General features: G+C 42.5%; 2 protein-coding genes across 2 annotated transcripts; one reads left to right on the top strand and one right to left on the bottom strand.

The window, feature by feature from the left end:
* The first annotated feature begins 5,190 nt into the window (after positions 1-5,190).
* Positions 5,191-14,003, top strand: LOC128025814 (putative nuclease HARBI1). The gene is made up of 4 exons (XM_052612343.1): positions 5,191-5,823; positions 13,189-13,301; positions 13,367-13,478; positions 13,552-14,003. The coding sequence occupies exons 1-4, from the start codon at positions 5,391-5,393 to the stop codon at positions 13,926-13,928; spliced, it is 1,035 nt and encodes a 344-aa protein (XP_052468303.1). The 5' UTR covers positions 5,191-5,390; the 3' UTR covers positions 13,929-14,003.
* On the bottom strand, positions 13,906-15,819 carry LOC128025816 (uncharacterized). Its single transcript, XM_052612345.1, has 8 exons — positions 15,433-15,819; positions 15,187-15,257; positions 14,937-15,116; positions 14,704-14,762; positions 14,543-14,617; positions 14,407-14,469; positions 14,172-14,324; positions 13,906-13,971 (listed from the first exon to the last, which is right to left on the bottom strand). Exons 1-8 carry the CDS (start codon positions 15,648-15,650, stop codon positions 13,957-13,959), a joined length of 834 nt encoding a protein of 277 aa, XP_052468305.1. The 5' UTR covers positions 15,651-15,819; the 3' UTR covers positions 13,906-13,956.
* Positions 15,820-15,949: the final 130 nt, after the last annotated feature.

Raw genomic sequence — 15,949 nt, forward strand, 5'->3', positions numbered from 1 at the left:
AAAGGTTAAACACATCATGAGTTTAACATAATGGGCCTTTTTTTACTGTTTTCACAAACTATCTGTTCTCCACAATCTATATATTACACGAGTCTCTCTCGAGTCTTTCTCACACTCGAGCTTAAATTGTTGCTTTCTTGTCTGATTCTTCCTGATTGTTCTGTCTTATTGTCTCCGTATGTTTAAAGGGAACCTAAACGCGGTGTTTATTTAACATGGTGTGGAGTTTCCACATGCTGGCCTTCCTCTCCCATGAACTCTGAGGCTCTGTAGTTTTCTCTCGGTCATGTTGTGTTTTCATGACCCGCAGCTGATGTCGCAGTGAGCGATGGGAATCAAACAGCAGGTAGCACTCGTGTGGGGTTTTTCTCTAAACATGGATGTTCAGAATGTTTCGTGAAATGCCAGAAAGGCTGCATCTTATCTTGTGAAGGAAGTGTTTTTGTCTGCTTCAGGGTCAAAAATTATTAGATAGATAGATAGATAGATAGATAGATAGATAGATAGATAGATAGATAGATAGATAGATAGATAGATAGATAGATAGATAGATAGATAGATAGATAGATAGATAGATAGATAGATAGATAGATAGATATAGATAGAACAACAGAATGACAGAACAATATATAGAACAATAGATGATAGAACGATAGAACAGTTTCTTCTTTGACTGAAACCTGAGCACTGAACTCTCCAAAAGCAACATTTCTGAGATGGCGCTTTCACTCCTCTGTTTATTTGAACCTCATTTTCCACATGCCTCGTTTATCTATCAAAACATGTCTCTGCTCATTATTGTACAGAGGGAGAAATATGCTTTACATAGTCATCATTCATCAAATATTTGCAGGGATTAACTTCAGTCCCGTTCCTCGAGCTGATTAATTCCTCTCATCCCTCCTTTATTTAGGTCAGGCCATGGGGTCTCCTGGCTCGGTCCCATGGAGGACACGGGTCATGCGTGTCTTCTCAACACTATCGCATTAAAGTCCATTGGGTGGAGTGGGATAACTGTGAGGTCAGAAGAGGTTAAGAATTTCTAGCTAATTCGTTTTAAGTTATTGCCAATGGCCCGTCATTTCTTCTGAGGCTGGAAGATCCTCACTGCAGCATGTGTTACTTATCTTCAACTCTGTGGCATAAGCAGAATTTATGGTTTGGGTGGGTCTCCAAAAATACGGGTGGGAAATTTAAGGGTGAAGCATGTAATTTATTCTGCACTGGATGGGAGAAGTTTCTCAAAAACACACTGGTCCAAATCATTACAACAGAGCCACAGCAAACAATGCACACAATTGAATGACAGTTTAAGATCAATGTTAGCACACAACAGAAACAGCTGAAAATGAAAACACAATGTGCAGTATATTCTAAGGTTTTTCTGCTTGTGAATGCATGTACAGAACTGACAAGAGGGAACAGACTGTGCACAGTATGGGGTGGCACACATTTAGCACACACATCTAATGCCTATCTGGACCTCACTACTCTTATTTCAGTTTAGATTCTTTGCATTTGTATATGCTGAATCACATGGAGCTTCCTGGGCTGCACTTAAAGACACTTTAATGAGGCCTTAAAGAAGAATCTACCGGATATTTTGGGGATTTTCTCATGGGATATCCTGTGGGGGTCTGACCCGAAACAGCATGTGGGCTGCAGTTGTCTACATTCAGCTGTCAAGATCAGTTCATTTAATCAAACGCTGACAGAACACTTACTTACTGTGAGTCTTTATGGAATTTAATTAGTATTAGTAATTTAAATTTAATTTATATTAAAATAATTTATATTAGTAATTTATGAATAAAGAAATGACTTAATATAAAGTAATGAATAATTAATAATTAATTATAAAAATTATTTTATAATAAATAATATTTTATTTATAATTATAAAATGTCTTAGCTATTCAGGTAAATATGGCATTAATAAATAAGCATAATCATAATTCCTTAACAACAATAACACCCTTGTCTATTTTGGGTGCTCTGTCTAACATAATGACATACATTTTTCATTTGATATAAATGAGAGTTTTCAAAAACTTTTTCAAACAAAACCAAAATGTGTCCCTGGTCATTTGTAAATCTTAATACACACTTTGTGTTCTCAGGGCTTGTTCTCAGATGTTTGTGGGTGTGTGTTATGTGCATACACTGAGGAATTATGAACCGAGCTATTCAGAGAACAATGCATCCAAAGACAATAGCAACTGGAGTGCATCTGTATAATAAATGAACAAGCACTTATTGTCTGTCAGTAATCATCTTGACATATGAAAACTTCTCTGGCTGGGGTTTCCAGCTGCCCATCCGCTGTATTGTGTGAGTCTCCTGTGCTTGTTAAGAGGCAGAGAAAAAAAATAGACAGAGAGAGGTTTTGCCTTAAATAGATTCACAGATGGGGGGTTCCCTCATCTTCCACTCATTATAATAACATTGAACTTTTCTTAAAATGCACCATCAAATTGAAGTATTGCAAAATATTTGGATATGATATTATGCACTCCCAAAATGTTGGTCTGTGAAGCATGATGCATGATAAATTAAACAACTGATAAATTAATTATTTACATCTAGTTATTGAGTTGCAAGAATAAAAGCGTTAGTTAATGCTTGTAAAAAAAAAAACATTTTTAAAAGACGTTATGTTTTTTACGAAAATGAATTTTCAGCAAATGTGTGTTGAAACCTTTATTTGTGGAAGAATGAATCTCTGTAATCTGTGTTTTAAACTTACTGGTGTGAGTTAAGAGGTCTAACAGTTTTATCCGTCATGCTGTATAAGATGATACATAAAATTGGCTTTTTTAACTTGCGTTTGAAAATGAGTTTAGAAATCCAGAAGATATAAAGTTGTTCATTTTGGCCAATAGTGCTCCTCCAGATGGAAATCAGCAGTGCCTGGATTATTATGCAACATAAACAATGTCCTAAACATTAACAAAACCTAAAACACAACACAATTGTGCAACAAATCAGCCATGAGAGAAGTACAACGACATCCACGATAGAAACACTTTTGCAACTCTTGCTTTCACTATACATTTTCTTTCCTCAAAAATAAAACATAATTTAAATGAACAACTCGATTATCTACCAATCAGTGTAAACTTTTGTATATTTTCTATAGTTTAGCAATACTGGCATCTATCTATTGGCTTGAGTTGATAGTGTCGCTGGATTATGTGCATGTATTCTATGTTTTGTATGAAATTTATTCGAATAAATGCTTTATTATAAAATAGGCTACAGTAATATTAGAAATTAAATTTTTCTTGTAAATTTTAAATGAGTTTTCTAAAACACATACGTTTGGCAATATTACCATCTACTGGTTTCAGGTGGTATTGCGCTTGGTTACGTACAATTTACTTTTGGAATTTATTCTAGTATTTCTACATTTCCTCCGGAAGTACAGTAATGTTGACCATTAAATTAAATGCATGGATGTAATGTTTACCTTAAAATAACGCTGGAAATACTCAGATAATCATATAATCTTTAAAATATATTAATATAAATATCAAATATATTTCTATTGTTTATATAAAAAGCCTTTAATTAAAATAATAATTACGTGAAAAAATAATTAAAAATAAAATTGTTTATTTTATTAAAAGATAAGATGACCATTTGCTACAAAAATAACTCATCCTATTTTGTTTTAATTTTCCCGTGCTAAATTATACAGTTACTGATGCTATGGACTGTGGGATTACTAACAGGCTATTAACACAAATCTGTCTCAAAACCTATTTTCTCTTTATTAAAAGTTGATCTAGACAAATACATGATAGAATCAAATGTTTTGCAAATCCGCTTAAAGGCCTTATCTCAAATGATTCGCGAAGGAGTCCCGATCTGAATCAAATGTTTTACGAACTCCGAAGCCCAGATCAAATGATTCACGAAAGGCGCTTTGGAGTCCAGATCTGAATCAAATGTTTTGCGAACTCCGAAGCCCCGATCAAATGATTCGCGAAACGCGCTTCGGAGTCCCGATCTGAATCAAATGTTTTGTGAACTCCGAAGCCCAGATCAAATGATTCGCGAAACGCGCTTCGGAGTCCAGATCTGAATCAAATGTTTTGTGAACTCCGAAGCCCAGATCAAATGATTCGCGAAACGCGCTTCGGAGTCCAGATCTGAATCAAATGTTTTACGAACTCCGAAGCCCCGATCAAATGATTCGCGAAACGCGATTCGGAGTCCCGATCTGAATCAAATGTTTTGTGAACTCCGAAGCTCCGATCAAATGATTCGTGAATCGCGCTTCGGAGTCCAGATCTGAATCAAATGTTTTACGAACTCCGAAGCCCCGATCTAATGATTCGCGAAACGCGATTCTGAGTCCCGATCTGAATCAAATGTTTTACGAACTCCGAAGCCCCGATCAAATGATTCGCGAAACGCGATTCGGAGTCCCGATCTGAATCAAATGTTTTGTGAACTCCGAAGCTCCGATCAAATGATTCGTGAATCGCGCTTCGGAGTCCCGATCTGAATCAAATGTTTTACGAACTCCGAAGCCCCGATCTAATGATTCGCGAAACGCGATTCGGAGTCCCGATCTGAATCCAACTCCGAATCCCAAATCTCAATTATTTTCCAGTGAAAGCAAGCACTATAGCGTTCATTCGCTTGCCGAAAAATGGCGGAGACCAAAAGTATTCTGATGTGTATAGTGTGCCTTTGTGTTCTAATAAAATAAAAACTTATTTATCATTTCATAGTTTTCCCACAGACCAAAATAAAAAAGCGTTGATTGGGCTATAAAGCGAGAGGAGGAGGCGACAATTACTGTGAGGAAAGATAATTTAGTGTGAGCTAAGCAATTCACGGAGGATGAGGTCCATGTCCAACCGGAGTACGGTCGATCTCGCACCGTGGGCTGTGCCTTCCAGGTTTGCGTGGAAAAGTTGCGGAGACGTTAAATCATGCGTCAAAACGGGATGTTTGTGGTGCACAGCAGTAAATGTCGAGACGGTGCAGGAGCACGATTACAACAGCTGTCCAGTCCCAGGTGAGTGTAATGTGTTAACTAAATAAACAATAACTTATATTAAAAGCTTATCGGCAACTACAGACATTAATCAAATATAGTATAATTATTTGTATTGTTAGATGTAACGTTATACATTTAATGTAGCACATGGTAGCAGTTATGCTAACAGTCGAGCAGGGGGGTATTCCAAAAAGCAGGTTATGTGACATACCTGGGTATGTATAAGGGTAAGTTCGTGGATAACCTCAACGTTCGGTTCCAAAAACAGAGGTCACTTTCTGGGTATGTATGTAACCATAGCAACTGACTCTCTGAAGATAACCTGCTCGAGAGCAGGTTATGTTTCAGTGTAACTTCGTTTCAGAAGGTTGGTGAGCATGGCGTGCCCTTTTGACGAGGATCCTGTGGACGTTGAAGCACAAATTATACGAGGTTTTTTTCATCGGGAGAGGGTTATAAGACCGCGTATTGATGTGTTTGCTTACCCTAATGAATATTTAAAAGAGCGTTATCGTTTTTCAAAAGATTCATTAGTTTATTTAACACGTCTTTTAAAACCGCATATCGCAAATGTGACAAACCGCGGCTCTGCGCTTAGCACAGAAAACATTCTGTGCATAGCACTTAGGTTTTTTGCGTCTGGCCATTTTTTGTACAGTGTGGGCGATTCAGAGCATGTGGGAAAGGCAACTGTGTGTAGAGCCGTTCGTACAGTGTGTCTGGCACTTAAACAGTTGTTACCCACGTTTGTACAGTTCCCTGGCCATAAACCTCTGCTTGTTATTAAAGACGAATTCCACAGAGTGGCAGGTTTGTCCTTTGTAGTAAAATATATGACGCATATTGAACGGGACTAATAGATCGGTAGGGGTGTTGATGCTAATCCACCACGGGACTCCGGTAAGAAGTGTGACAGGAGACAGGGCACTGTTCAACTCTTTATCTGAAGTATTTGAGGGTTCACAGCAGATGGCACAACATTGCTCCAATTAGACTGGATATTGTACAAGTTATGGCCACAAAGTGTTAAATGTGGTCTTTCTGAAATAAACAGAATAAACAAACATCAGTTTACATCTGCTAAATATAAATTACAGACATGTAAACGAACTAACAACTTGCTACTGTCACATTATACATTAATCAACATGAGAGGATTAACGGTAGTGAGCATACACATTTGAATCACGGTATATCTTAAATATAACAACATTATAAACAATGTAAAGTTCGCTTACACAAGCTGAATGTTTAAACACAACAACGAAATAAACATAGCTGACCTATAATCAGGAATGATTAAATAAACTTACATGCAATCACGCACATTAACACCTGATGAAAATGGCGGAGCAATCGGCTATTGAAAGTGAAAGTGAAACCGGAATAGCGGAACTCACATAAACTAGCGGCACACATTCATAATAATAGTCCTTCCACTATAAACACACATAGGGAATTTAGAACAGCCGCCCCCAGATTAGCATAGCTAATATGTCTAATGATAAATTCCCTAGTCGTTGGAGTCCGCTTCACCTCCGTCCGGAAGTGCCGGAAGTCTGACAAGTTTGGCCACAGGTCGTAGGTATAGGCGATCATTGACCTGTACTTGAGCTGACCTGACGTGTCCATCAGCACTGGGTATCAGTTTGACAACCCGACCAATTGGCCATTGGGCTCTGGGAAGCTGCGGGTCGATTATCATGACCACCGTGTTCTCAGCTAGATCTTGAGTTACCCGCTGCCATTTCTGGCGAGTCTGGAGACCCGGTAGGTAGTGTCGTGTAAAGTAAGACCAGAAATGATCGATGATAGTCTGGGAATGACGCCAGCGACGCTTGGACAAGGGCTCAGGGGTGTAGACCACCTGGGGAAGCGAGGCGTCTCGCCGCCCCATGAAAAGCATATTTGGGGTAATTGGATCCAAGTCTGCCACGTCGGATGAAACGTATCCCAAGGGCTTGCTGTTCAGGATACCCTCTACTTCGATCAGTACAGTCTGTAGGACATCCTCAGGCACAGACTGACTCCCAATGACTACTCGCAGTGCAGACTTTACAGATCGGATCTCCCTTTCCCATGCGCCTCCGAAGTGGGGTGCAGCGGGAGGATTCATCCTAAAAGTGATCTGATAACTAGCCAGCTGCTCCTGCAGTCTGGGCTCCATCTCCTTGAAAGCTTCTCTCAGTTCGGTCTCGGCTCCCCGGAAGTTAGTACCCTGATCTGATATGATCTCAGATGGGGTTCCTCTGCGTGCTATGAAGCGCCTTAATGCCAGTAAGAATGCATCAGTGTCGATGCTGCTGAGCAGGTCAAGGTGAATGCATCTGGTTGTCAGGCACTTGAAGATGACGCCCCATCGCTTCTCCGTCCGACGGCCAATCTTAACCATGAATGGCCCGAAGCAGTCGACTCCAGTAGAGAAGAAGGGGGGTTGGTACAATCGTAGGCGAGCTGAGGGTAAGTCAGACATAATAGGTAGAGTCGGCTTAGCTCTCCACTTCTGACATTCTATGCACTCTCTCTGGTGTCGTTTGATGGCTTGCCTGCCCCTTAGGATCCAGAAATGGCGACGTAGCTCTGCGAAGACCCTATCCGGTCCTGGATGGAGTAGACGCTCATCAAAGTGCTTAACGATGAGTTTTGTCACCTGATGATGGGGATCTAGAACCACTGGGTGTATCTCGGTTTTGCTGAAGCCATCCAATCGGCGTAGCCTACCTCCCACACGAATTAGACAGAACTCAGGGTCGAACTCGGGTGCAAGCGTGTTCAGACGGCTGGCTGTGGGCACCTGGTTCCCTGATTTTAAGGCCTTGAATTCCTCTGGGAAAGACTCCTCCTGACATTGACTCAAGATAAGAGCTTCTGCACGCCTGTATTCTAAGGATGCTTTACTAGTATCTTGGGTTGCCGCCCCATGGAGGGACCGGTAGGTCGCGTCGACTAAGGCACTCCAAGAAGTATACTGAGATGCATCAGGCATGTCTGGATTTCGATCGTCTGTGATTAATCCACAGAAAACAGCTTTCCTTGTTTCTGAGGTATCCTCTCGGGCCTCTGCAAGGGGCTTGACTGGCCAATGATCTGGCGGTTCACGGAGGAATCCTGGGCCTCGACTCCACATGTCAGAGTTAGCCAGCTCCTTGAGCGTTCTCCCTCTGGTAATATCGTCCGCCGGGTTATTTGAGGAGTCAACGTATCGCCAAGAGTGGAGCTCAGTCAACTCTTGTATTTCTGCCACTCTTGTCCCGACGAACACTTTGTATCTACAGGACTCAGACTGGATCCAGGTCAGTACTGTAGTCGAATCAGTCCATAATGTCACTGTCTCTATGGCAATAGTTAGCTCCTGTTTGAGAAACTGTGCAAGCTGAGCGCTAGTCAATGCTGCACACAGCTCGAGACGTGGCATCGACAGTTGACGCTTGGGGGCTACCCTAGAGCGAGCCATGACAAAGGTAGTGTGGATCTTACCGTGTTGCTCTGCATGGAGATAAGCCACCGACCCATAGGCAACCTCGGATGCATCGCCAAACACATGAAGGCTTAATTTTGATTTCTCCACATCAAAGTCAGCAGGAAGATAGCACCTTGGAAGCGTGAGCTTACAGAGATCAGGCAGCTCCTTCTCCCATACGGTCCACTTCTCCAGCAGGTCTGCAGGAAGATTCGGATCATCCCAATCTCTCGGTTTGTTCCAGAGTCTCTGAACGAGAACCTTGGCACGGGTGGTGAAAGGAATGGAGAATCCTAGAGGGTCATATTGCGTTGCCAAGACCTTATAAATATACCTCATGGTCGGATGATCCTCTGCTAGTGTACGATGCCTGTAACCCAGGCTGTCTTCTAGGCAGTGCCACATTAAGCCAAGAGCCGGCTCCAATGGGTCTGAATGATTTTGCCGTAACCACAATTCAATGCTCTCTGAACGAGCCTTAGATGGGAGGTGCTGGACAACAGAAGGGATATTAGTGGCCCACTGTCTGATTTCAAAGCCCCCGGAGGCTAAGAGAGGCCTCATCTTGTCAATTAGTCGCTTGGCTTCCTCATCAGTGGGAAGGCTCTGTAGGCAGTTGTCCACGTAGAAGCTCCGCTCTATGGACTGCAATACTTCCTCATTCCCGAACTGCTGGCAGCGAACATGCATCTGCAGCGCAAAGGTGGCGCAGCAGGGGCTGCAGGTCGTCCCGAAAGGCAAGACTTGCCATTCATAGATGTCTGGCGGGTCCTTTCTGCGCATGTTCCTCCAGATGAACCTCAGAAGGGGTCTATCCTCTGGTAGGAGTCTCACTTGGTGGAACATACCACGTATATCCCCACTGATGGCGACCGCGTACTGCCGGAACCGCACAAGTACTCCTAGCAGTGAGGCACCGAGGGTAGGACCTGGAAGCAACTGTTGGTTCAGAGACACACCTTGGTAGACAAAGGAACAATTGAAGACCAACCTGTATTTGTCATTATGCTGCACGAGGTGGTGTGGTATGAACCACGACTCCTCGTCTACATGCTGGCCTTCTGATGGTACCCTGATAACATACCCTGAATCAAGGAGCTTCTGTATTTCAGCTTCGTACACCTTAGCCCTCTCAGGGTCTCTACTCAGGTGTTTCTCAGTGTTCCTGAGGCTGGACAAAACAGATTCCATAGTCCCCTTCAGCGGTGGAGCGTTTGGCGCACGAAGGAGTGGAGTAGCGTAACGCCAGACTCCGTCAACTTCTACTCGTCGCGTCTTGGTCTCCAACATGTCTGCAGCCATCTGATCATGTTTAGACCGAGTTATCACTTTCTCATTGCGAGATGGAAGGACATCAAGCTGCCAGAGTCGTTCAACATGCTGATAGACAGGATCTCGCAGTGGTGTAAGAGAAGTGAACAAACACTGAGATGAAGGTATCTGGTGTGGGAGCAATCCATCTGGTCCCTGGAGGACCCAACCGAGCTGCGTGCGTACAGCGACTGGTCCGCCCGCTGGGCCCAATCTGATGGGCTCCTTTGGGGTAATTAATGTAGGATAATCAGACCCAATTAAAATTAAGGGTTGGACCCTAGCAAAAGATGGAATGGGTATCCCTCTGAGATGGTGATAACATCGCTGGAGCCTCTTGATGGGGTAGGTTTGCTCGGTAAGCGTGAGGAGAGGCGCGGTGAAGATACCTGTAAGGCTGTGCTTCTCCTCTGGCCTTGACTGTGGGGAAAGCAGCAAGTCAATTGACTGCCCCTTCAATTCTGTGATGTCATGTCGGATGGTACGAAGGGCCATAATCTCTTCTCTTCCATCAATACCAAGTTGCTGGACAGCTGCAGGAAGGATGATACTCCGCTGAGCCCCATCATCCAAGATAGCGTAAGTTGAAATAGACCTCTTGCCTCTCCACAGAAGCACTGGAACTACTTTCAAGTACACACGACCCGTGAAACTAGGAGAAGTGAGATATGCACGCTCGTGAGAAGTTGTCAGCAGCACACTGCTAGGACCATCCTGGGCAATGGAATGCAGCACTCCGAGATGTATATTACCACAATCCCTGCAGGGCTTCTTCAGAGTACATTCCTCCCATTTATGACTTGTGCGTCCACATTTCCAGCATCTTTTCCCATCCTTTATCCACTTCAGAATCTGATCAGGTGAGCACTCAGTGATTTTGCTACACTGTGACAGGTAATGCTCCTGACTCTTACAGAACAGACACAAACGCTTCAGTCTCCTGGCCGATGACTGAGAATTAGCAGCATTGGTATGGACAGACTGCCCTGTGCTAGCTTCCATGGGCTGTTCACTTCCATGATAGACTGCAGTGGATCGAGTCTGGGGCTTGGGTACAGACTGGCGGTCCTTACGTGAGACCTGTACTCTCTCTGTCTGGTAGCGCTGCACCATCTTGGTAGATAAACGCTGCGCTTCCGCCTTGACCTTCAACCAGTCAGCAAGGTCATGCAGGTTATATGGATTTAGGCTGTCAGTGTGCAATCGGCCTCGTAACTGTAAATGCTCTATAAAGCTGTCTCGGTAGTGTTTGGGCAACTTACTGAGTAATCTATCGACATGCCCTGTACAAGAGAGCTCTCGGCCCTGTGGCCCCTCGAGTGACATCAGCATACCAACTAGTAAGTCAACATTGAGTGCAAAACTCTGAAAGGCCTTTGCATCACCAACTCTAATATCAGGTGAGTTCAGCAGGGCTGCGATCTCGCTCTGTGCCAGTTGATGAGGCTGGCCATACTGTCGTTGCAATGCTATCATAGCTGCCATATAGGGCGCAGGATGATGTCGGCATGCTTGGGCAATTAACCTAGCTTCCTCAAGAACCAACTGCTCCATCAGTACCCTGTATTTATAGTGCTCTGTAAGCTCGGTGTGAGGATTGAGAAGATTATCCAAGGCCATCTTCAGGTCTGTGAACTCCCTCTCACTATCGTTCACAAGCTTAGGCAAGGCTGGAATGGGAACTGGTTGTAGCTGGCAGAGGCTGGTAAACCGGAAAAGGAGGTGGTGGCTGGCGAACCACTGAAGGGGGATACCCAGGCTGCACAGGAGTGTGGACGGGAGGCTGAGCAGGGTGATACCCAGCAGTCTGTAGAGGAGGGCGATACGGGTCAGAGACAGCGAACGACTGCCGTGTGGCTTGGCTCGGCATGTGAGCCTGTAACTGATATACAGGGGGCACTAAAGGCCTATACGCTGTAGTGGTCAAAGGCAGCTTCACTGAAGTAACAGTATGTGGCAGTGATGAGGTAAGCTGACATGTAGAATCTACTGTGCTGAACAGAACCCCCTGCTGTGGCGTTACATGTGGTACAGATAAGGGGGGAGCACCACGATATGTCGAAGTAGTACCATATGCAGCAGGAAGGGTGCCTTGTGTTACGTGCCACAAAACTGACTGCTGAGAAATATCAATGTGGGCTGTCTGAGCTTGAAATGACTGGCCTAAATGCGGAAGCGGGACAGATGAGACTGCAGTAGCCTTTGGTCTGACTACAGGTGGTGAAGTAGTTTGGGCTCGTACATCTACCTGGAATATGGGTGATGCAGCACCACTACTGAATGAATCACACTCGGATGGGCTGTGATACCCTGGAGGAGCTACTGAAGAGCTAAGATGACCGACAGATCTCTCAACATCCAACTGATGACTCATAGCGGACACTTCTCCATACTGCACCAGCGATAGATCACCCATGGGCAGCTGCTCCACAGTCGAGACTGGCTCGGCCTGTCCACTGAGGTCAAACTGCGCTGCTGGAGAATCCATCCTTGGTAGGTGGTATGAACTTTCGTGAAGAACAGGGTCTGGTATGAGAGACTTCGGCAAGGCTACATCATAAGCTTGCAGACGTGTGGAAAGCTGACGTGCTCTCGCCTGTGTGCGAACACCGTGTGTCGTATCAGGGGAATGAAGTAGGCTCTGTTGCTCCATATCACCGAAGTGAATATAGCATCCGGCTCGAAGGACCAAAATGAACGGGACTAATAGATCGGTAGGGGTGTTGATGCTAATCCACCACGGGACTCCGGTAAGAAGTGTGACAGGAGACAGGGCACTGTTCAACTCTTTATCTGAAGTATTTGAGGGTTCACAGCAGATGGCACAACATTGCTCCAATTAGACTGGATATTGTACAAGTTATGGCCACAAAGTGTTAAATGTGGTCTTTCTGAAATAAACAGAATAAACAAACATCAGTTTACATCTGCTAAATATAAATTACAGACATGTAAACGAACTAACAACTTGCTACTGTCACATTATACATTAATCAACATGAGAGGATTAACGGTAGTGAGCATACACATTTGAATCACGGTATATCTTAAATATAACAACATTATAAACAATGTAAAGTTCGCTTACACAAGCTGAATGTTTAAACACAACAACGAAATAAACATAGCTGACCTATAATCAGGAATGATTAAATAAACTTACATGCAATCACGCACATTAACACCTGATGAAAATGGCGGAGCAATCGGCTATTGAAAGTGAAAGTGAAACCGGAATAGCGGAACTCACATAAACTAGCGGCACACATTCATAATAATAGTCCTTCCACTATAAACACACATAGGGAATTTAGAACACATATTTAATATTTAGTCATATTATTAATATCTATACATGTATTCCTTATGCACACACTTCATACTTCCAAAACTTTCTGTTTCAGGGTTTCCAAATGTAATTGGGTGCATTGATGGCACTCACATTCCTATTAAAGCTCCATCAATAAATGAGGGAGACTATGTTAATAGGAAATCTATTCATAGTATCAATGTGCAGGTAACAACTTAATTTTTTCCCCTTCTTAAAATCATCAAAGTCATTACTTTTTCCACTAACTATAGGTAATATGTGAGGCAACCCAAATCATCACCAATGTCGAGGCAAAATGGCCAGGATCTGTGCATGATGCCAGAATTTTCCGCGAGTCATCATTATGCCAGACATTTCAGCAGGGTATGATTTGCTTTATACAATTTTTGTTTTTTCGTTTTTACTATATTTGTGTTGTACACTTCAATCATTACAGGACAGTACAATGGTTACTTGCTGGGGGACAGAGGATACCCTTGTCTGCCCTATTTAATGACACCCTACCCTGAACCTGAGCCTGGACCACAGACACGGTTTAACCTGGCTCACAGCCGAACACGGGCCAAGGTGGAGATGACTATAGGGATCCTCAAATCTCGGTTTCAGTGTCTGCGTGGGCTCCGGGTTAGTCCAGAGAGGGCATGCGACATTATTGTGGCTTGTGTTGTGCTTCACAATATTGCCACTATAAGAGGAGAGAGCCACCCTCCTTGTATTGAGGAAGATGGCCCAGAGGAACACCGACAGATTTTAGAGGCCAACAGAGACGGAAGACTTTTGAGAGACAGGATTTGTCAAAATTACTTTTATTAGTTTTTTTTGCACTGGTCTGCCAGGCAGTTTATTTCTTCATTTCCTGAAAAACAATAAAAGTAAAATTCATTAAAATGTTTTTTTTTTTATATTGCTTTACACATACATACATACATACATACATACATACAGATAGATAGATAGCTAGATAGCTAGATAGATAGATAGATAGATAGATAGATAGATAGAGACAGACAGACCACTTTTAACATGCAACAGATTAATATTCAGACAAGTTCTCACCTTAAGGCGATTCTCAAGTAATTCTATTTCAAGTGCTGCTTTTTTAATGAGGAGCCTTTTCTCTTCCATTTGAAGCTGTATAAGGTCCATCTCCATGTCACTTTTTCTTATTTGTTTTTGAAGATGGACCTTATACAGCTCCTTTGCTGGCAACTAAGGTGGAAAAATGTAATAAATGAGATTGTTTGGTCAGACAATAAAATTAAAATATGGACACATGGACACAAATTCTTACCCTGCTTAGATTGTGTGCTGAGGCTGAAGGACCCTCATCTGTGGGCAAATCCCTAGGTATGTACTATGAAAGGACAATGACAGTTTGTTACTCTAATGCAAAAAGGGGCCATACATCATAATGGTATGCATCATACCTCAGTGGATCTACCAGCATTGTCCACTTCTGTCACAGCAGATGTGGTCTCTTCATCGTCATCATCATCTTCATCCTACAAGACAAATATTCAAGTATACATTATTTGGCAAAAAAAAAAAAAAAAAAAACCCTAAAAGTACCTGACAACAAATCACTTACAACTGTGACAGACTGTGTTCTTTCTGGAGAGTCCAATAATACAATCCGTCCATCAGTATCTATAAGAACACACAACCCGTTAAATTCTCAATATTATCAAAGAAAATAATACATCATATGCAGTTAAATAAAATAAGCCTACATAAATTAATCTTGTTCAAAAAGCCTTTAAGTGACAGAGATAGTAATTTATCAGGATAAAAAATGAAAACAAATCATAGAGGTAAACTTACATTTCACCCTTTTTTCACCATCACTTGTGGTGCATAGTATGTGTGATGAACTGTCCCCTGGAATGCCAGCAACCACTGGTCGCCCTTTATTAAGGGACAGAGCCAGCTCCTCAGATGGGGTGAGGGGAGGTGGTGGTGGCCCCCCGCCAGTTAGACGGGCTTCAGTCTTTTTTCTGTTAGCTGCATGACAGAATGAATATACTAAATCCTGTTATAATAATAGTTCAGTAATTGTGTAATCAAATATTACCTTTTTGCAGAATGTTTTTGTGTTTCATTTTGACTTGGCTTAAAGTTCTTGTGGCTCCAGAAGGATTACACCTTATTAAATAAGAAATATACATTATTATTTCAAGCTAAAGAAATAAAATGGCAGGAAAAGTAAATGCTTTCATAGTGATTTAACATATTCAAAAGTATGTCTAAGTCATACTTCATTATTTTGCATTTCAATAAAACGGGAGCCAATACCAAATTTGTAATTTAATACACTCACGCATTTACTCTGTCCGTTATTTTTTGCCAAGCCAACTCTCTTGCTTTAGCCGATGCAGCTGTATTGCTTCTTTTTAATATTATTGGCTTAAACTCCTCATAAGCATGCATTAAAACTTCCAACTCCGCCTCTGTGAAATACGCGGCTCTCTTTTTTTCGCTTTGAGTTTCCATGGTGACTCGTGAAATCGGCGATCCATTGAAAATGTCTTTATACATGCACCGTGCACGCGCATTAACTCTGGGTAACCAGTCAGAGGTTGATTAAGCTAACTCTTCTCAGGTGTTTTGGAACCGACATACTCATGGTATGCCTGTTTGGGGTAAATCAACCCAGAGGTTATAGTTTATCAAATGGTAAGTTAACCAAGCTTTCTGGAATACCCCCCAGGTTAGTGAAGCGGTGTTTTTATACTTTTGCCATCACTCTTTTATACTGATCTCTTTCTGGCTTAAGTCACACAGAATTAAAAAAGACATTTCAAGTTATCAATAAAATCCACAACAATGTAGGAAAT

Source organism: Carassius gibelio, chromosome A13 (genome assembly GCF_023724105.1).
Source record: "Carassius gibelio isolate Cgi1373 ecotype wild population from Czech Republic chromosome A13, carGib1.2-hapl.c, whole genome shotgun sequence".
NCBI lineage: Eukaryota > Metazoa > Chordata > Actinopteri > Cypriniformes > Cyprinidae > Carassius > Carassius gibelio.

Bases quoted from the DNA above. Each gene is read 5' to 3' on its own strand.
- LOC128025814 (XM_052612343.1), top strand. From the start codon at position 5,391: ATGGCGTGCCCTTTTGACGAGGATCCTGTGGACGTTGAAGCACAAATT. The intron at 5,824-13,188 runs GTTTGTCCTTTG...TTTCTGTTTCAG, and splicing joins CGAATTCCACAGAGTGGCAG to GGTTTCCAAATGTAATTGGG. The intron at 13,479-13,551 runs GTATGATTTGCT...CAATCATTACAG, and splicing joins ATGCCAGACATTTCAGCAGG to GACAGTACAATGGTTACTTG.
- LOC128025816 (XM_052612345.1), bottom strand. From the start codon at position 15,650: ATGTATAAAGACATTTTCAATGGATCGCCGATTTCACGAGTCACCATG. The intron at 14,470-14,542 runs GTATGATGCATA...GTCCTTTCATAG, and splicing joins ATGCTGGTAGATCCACTGAG to TACATACCTAGGGATTTGCC. The intron at 14,325-14,406 runs GTAAGAATTTGT...TTTCCACCTTAG, and splicing joins CAGCACACAATCTAAGCAGG to TTGCCAGCAAAGGAGCTGTA.